This window comes from Cebidichthys violaceus, unplaced genomic scaffold, assembly GCF_023349555.1.
Source record: "Cebidichthys violaceus isolate CVI_PGR_0920_01 unplaced genomic scaffold, fCebVio1.0.p SCAF_3, whole genome shotgun sequence".
Lineage (NCBI taxonomy): Eukaryota > Metazoa > Chordata > Actinopteri > Perciformes > Stichaeidae > Cebidichthys > Cebidichthys violaceus.
The window spans coordinates 19920794-19926171 of NW_027176483.1; the positions used below are offsets into that span (position 1 = coordinate 19920794).

Sequence of the window (5378 nt, forward strand, 5' to 3'; positions counted from 1 at the left end):
GCAGATAGTAGAATAATCGTGCAAATTATGATACAAGCATGACATTTGGTTGAGTGGTTCTCCAGAGGTATCTGGTCAAATCTGCCCGATTGGCCATTCAAAAATCCAAGATGGCGGCTATTTTCTCTCTTCAGAGCACATGGCTGAAGCTTAGAAGGAAAAGCGACTCAGCCGATGTTTTACATGTATTTTTACGTTTAAAGAGCGCTAGCAGCAGAGCTGTAGCGGACTGTGGTTGTGAACGCTGGTCTGAAGAACGGTGCTGACAGCTAGTGTGTCTGTTGGGTTAATGCTGATAAGTTTAATAACTTATACACACAGTATTATGATGTTTCATAACTACCACGAGTCCTGCTTTCTGCCCCGATGAAGAGACGCAGAAAAGTAGAGAACAAATTATGGACATAAAAAAATGACACGGCTTTCAGTTCAGGTGGACATAACTGATGTAATGTTTCAACCCCAAGATGGTCTTCCTCAGGTGAAGAAGTGAACACACCTGTATTTAAATGGTCACTAACGATGAAACATCACAGCGCTGTCTCCAAATTAGCCTGAATGAGTCCTCTGATATGAGACACTTTCAGAAAGACGAGAGACTGATTGGTCCACTTCACTAACCTTATTGTCTTCATCTGATTGGACAGACCTGGATGTGATTTACTTTGACGCAACAGACACGATTTGCTGATTTATTTGGCAACTCATAGTCATAACTTATTTGTGTACTTAATAGAGTATCAAGTATTGCTTTCTTCTTTTTCTTCACCTCAAATAGATGACTGAGGTGACGTGACACAGCAGGGATCAAACATTAGACTTAAGGGTTCCAGATCTGCAGCAGCCTTTGGGTCTTTGTTGGGTCACAGGCAAATAACACCAACATCAAGCAGCCATACACTACATGCACAGTGGGCTGTGTTTCACTGTGTCTAGAGGTTCACTGCAGAGCCTTGAATAATGTCTCTGATTCTCTGTGTGTCCGCCTGCAGCGCTTCGTTGTGAGGGTCAATCTGTAGAGCAGCTTGGTAGTCTTGTAGGCCTGAGAAAACATGCCACAGGTAGGGTCAGCTGACAGCAAAGATGTATAGTAACAGTGGTCCAACTCAAAACGCCACTGATCACACCTTCTGCATAGAGCTGTAGCTGGCAGAAAGCGGATCCTCGGCGGACGTTGGCTCTGGCTCTGGCGGCTGCGTTGGCAGCAACTGGTGGAGTCAACAGATCCAGCGCCTGCAGAGAACCGTGTGCAGATGTTTATTCCTACTTTTACATAATGGCTTAATGCAGCTTTACTGTCAAGACTGATACAAATAGGGACTATCAAACATGACATCAAACTCGATCTCAACACGATCACCGCTCAAGACGCGTCCGATTTTGAAGAACCGTATCGGCGGTGCAGCGGCTGCAGTGGTGGAATTATTACGCCGGGAGAGTACCGACCTTAGAGGAATCCTCAATGGCCTTGTGGAGATTGTTGAGCTTCAGGTGGCAGGCAGCCCTGTTTGAATACAGAGCGGGGATCTTCCTGTTGAGCCTGATAGCCAGGCTGTAGGCGTTCACTGCCCCCAGGTGGTCCCCAGTCACAAAACATTTGCTGAAGGAAAGAGTCAATTTAGCGATCCTGCGGTTCACAAAAAAACACAATGCTGTTAGCTAGATTCGAGAGCAGACTTCACTTACTCCCCTTTGTCCTTCAACCAGTCAGGGTTCCTCTCCTCCTCCTTCAGGTCCTCCAGCTCTTCAACGTCTGCGTTCGCTGCACGCCGGGCTGCGGCTTGTTTTTCCAGCCACTGTTGGTTTAAATTGTAATTCCACTCAAAAAGCATAACGGTGCATTCGAGCTTTACACATAACTCTGATGAGAGAAATGTTATTTTCTGGGAATGTTTCATGTTTAAAGGCATACTATACAGCAGGGGTATTCAATTCAAATTCCAAAAAAGGTCCAGATTGAGGAAATCTCCAAGTACACATCAATTATATTTTAACAATTATTATTCTGTTTTCAAATTTAACTGGATGGATTATAAATAATACATAGAAATACATACATAAATAAATGTTTTTCTCATTTCAAGTAAAATAAGGGATGGATGGAGAATAAGTGACATGACAGGAAGCTTTTGAAAAATGTGCATCTCAAAATAAAGTACTTTAAAAAATAAAAAATGAATTTAACTGAATTGTCCTGCAGCTTTAAATTCAGGTGTGAAGTGATGTCAATTAAAAAAGCCACAATATTATATTTTTCTCATCTTCTAAAAGGAGAAATGTGTGAGCATGGACTTTATGTGTGGTTATTAAACCACTTGTTTCAGCTCTATCCTCTCTGTTAACATCATTGTTGGACAGTGAAAAGCGGCTCGTCCACTGAACGAAAGATCGGCGGTTCGATCCCCGGCTCCTCCAGTCCCAAATCGCTCCCTAAGGCCGTGTGTTGTGTGAATGTGGACACGTTGTGTACGGCACAGAGGAGTATTTTAACGACAAGGGGAAACCCTGCAAATGACAGACAAAGGAGGTCAGAACCTCTCACCTCTTCCTCCTCTGGCACTCTTGATTCCCTGAGGGCTGTTGGAAAAAGCCGCGGAGTGAACGTGACTGGAATGTTTCCAGGGAGTCTCGGAGCAGGCAGGTCCTCTGGTTTTCTCTTGCTCTTTGCTCTTTGATCTAAATGCAGGAATGTGTTCATTAAAACCAACTAGCGTAGGAGCAGATTTGGATCACACAGGAGATGCCTCACCCGGTTTGACAGCTGAACATCCATTTCCCTGCTTCTCTGTCACGGCTTTCAGCTTGTTTTGACCGTCTCTGTGGCGTTTGAGTCGTTCTTCTTCTGCGCTTTGTTTCTGTCTCAGTTGCCACGCCGCCAGCTCTGCTGTGGTTCTCTCTCGCTCTTTGTCCTTGATTTTCTGGACGCTGTCTCTTTTCTCCTGTTCAAGCTGAGTTCAGGTAAAACACACGATGAATAAGTCCTTCTAGATTCCACAGCAGATGTCCAATGGTCATTTTGGACACTTTGGTGATTTAGAAGTAGATTGTGGTGTCACTTGTTTACCTTCATCATTTTCTCCAGTGCATATTTTTTCTCCGCATGCTCTTTCTTGGCCTTGGACGTGGACTGTGTGGAGAGCTTCTCCTGGTATTTCAACAGAGCCCGTTCTCTGACCTCCTTCTTTGCTTTATCACCTGAAACATATCGAGTAGCATTGCTGGATTCATTTCACGGAACGCTATCGGAGACTTTTAGTCACAATGAGACGTTACAAACTGATCATCTCCGTCTAAATATTGAATAGCCTGCAGAGTCAGAATCAGAACCGTTTATTGCCAAGAACGTTGGCTTGATGAATGGTGCATCAAAATAAACAATGAACAATAATCGAGACATTTTAAAAAGAGAAAAATATTCAAATTTACAATAAAATATGGTAAACAAACAGACAACAGTACGTTAAAACAAGTATATTATAAAAGTGGCATGTGTATTTTAATATAGAAAAAGGGTGTGTAACAGTAGGAAACTGTGCTGGGGATGTCAGAGTCAGAGTCAGTGGGGGTCCCGGGCTCTGTTGATGAACCCAGAAGAAACTGTTCTCGTGGTGTTCTTGTGCCGAGAGGTACTCAGCAGTGTGTGTGTGTACTGGTAGTTTTGTGTTAGCTGTTAGCGGCTAGCCAAACACACCGTATAAAAAAAAAACAATAAAAGTGAGCTGTGTTATCGCTAGCGGCCCCTAAAGGCCAGTTAAGAGTAGTGAGTCAGCAGGCAGCACAAAACAGCTTGTGAATGGTCTGTTGAGAAAGTGTGAGTCTCTGAAACCACAAGAGGCCCTGGAGCACCTAGCTAACATATCGTGCAGACAGACAGTACGTGAAGCGGCTACACGGCCAGCTGGATGCTCTTACTTGCAGCTATCGTCAGACTCTCCCACACTTTATCGGTCCTCTTTGGCAAACTGAAAAGTGCAACTCCGTCTCCGACCTTCGCCGTGCTTCTGTCGTCATCGACGGGTTCAAATAGGAAGGCTTCGAACAGATACGGCGGGTAATGCACCTGTGCAGAGAGTAAAGTGGAAAACGTTAGACACCGTTTTGGGGAGAAACGCACAAACGTCACACATTATAAAAATACAGCCATGAAGTGGCAGGAAAAAGGTTGGGTGGGAAAAAAACAAATCGATCTTTTAATAGAGAATGCAGTTTAGGCTAAGAAGTGAGCCTATGTTTTAAGATTTAGGCTACATTTCAGCTCTATTCATATTTCAACAAACTAACGTTAACATACGGTAGTGGAAGAAATACTCAGATCTCTACTTAAGCAAAAGTAGTTACAGGTGCGGCAGGTAGATCGGCTGTTCGATCCCCAACTCCGACTCCTCCAGTCCATGTCTGTGTGTCCTCGGGCGAGACACTTAATCCCCCGATGGCCCACCATCGGTGTATGGATGAGTGTGAATGTGAAGTAGTTTAGTCCTGATGGGCAGGTGGCACCTTGTCTGGTAGCCCCATGCCATCAATGTATGTAGTTTGGGCTGTGCAAGATTATCGATGTTTGCGACTATTGCAATATTTTTTTTTCCACAATAGTGTATCAATATTTCCAAGTATAGTATCAATACATAAAAAATAAAAAAATAATAATCATATTTTAAACGGATTTAAAATGTCCTTAAAATTCCATCAAATCCCTGTGTGTCAAACGTGTCTCTTCATGTAATGCTTGTTGTGACTGATTGGCAGTGATGGACGGTGTGTTGGAAATGTTTGGACATGTTGTTGCTGTCCGTTTGACTTTTGATTTGACTTAATTAAGCCCCTCCCCTTAAGGGACACAGTTGTAAACACACATTTGTCAATATAACTCTGACTAACTCGAGTCAATATATGTGAAATACAGTTTTTGAGGTACACCCCGAACCACACACACACACACACACACACACACACACACACACACACACACACACACACACACACACACACACACACACACACACACACAGAAGCCGGTCTAAGCCTTCAATGTCCTCATCCTGGACACGCCCCTGTGAGTTACAACACCGTAGAGTAAAAAAAAAAAAAAGCAGACGTATACGTCAGCTAGCATGACGGACCCGAACGGTATCAAACCCTGTTTCCGTTCACTTTACCTTGAGGTATTCGTCCGTCGACAGGATGTCCACTTTACTCACTTTCGCTCCTTTAAGTGGAACACTTAAGCAGACCGTGGAGTCCGTCTGTGTCCACGAGTAGTCTGTTACTAACAACGGCATCTTCTCTCCTCTTCGTGTCCCGCCCCTGTTTGTCGTTGTAGTTTTCCAGTTGTGGTTCACTAACATCGACGTCGCGGGGGTCTAAAGTAACTCCTGCGA

At 44.0% G+C, this 5378-nt stretch overlaps 1 protein-coding gene across 1 annotated transcript; it reads right to left on the reverse strand.

Annotated features, from left to right (window-relative positions):
• Positions 1 to 753: 753 nt before the first annotated feature.
• dnaaf4 (dynein axonemal assembly factor 4) lies at positions 754 to 5378 on the reverse strand. Its single transcript, XM_068723519.1, has 9 exons — positions 5157 to 5378; positions 3913 to 4060; positions 3065 to 3195; positions 2750 to 2948; positions 2543 to 2676; positions 1687 to 1796; positions 1447 to 1600; positions 1128 to 1233; positions 754 to 1042 (listed from the first exon to the last, which is right to left on the reverse strand). The coding sequence occupies exons 1-9, from the start codon at positions 5343 to 5345 to the stop codon at positions 933 to 935; spliced, it is 1281 nt and encodes a 426-aa protein (XP_068579620.1). The 5' UTR covers positions 5346 to 5378; the 3' UTR covers positions 754 to 932.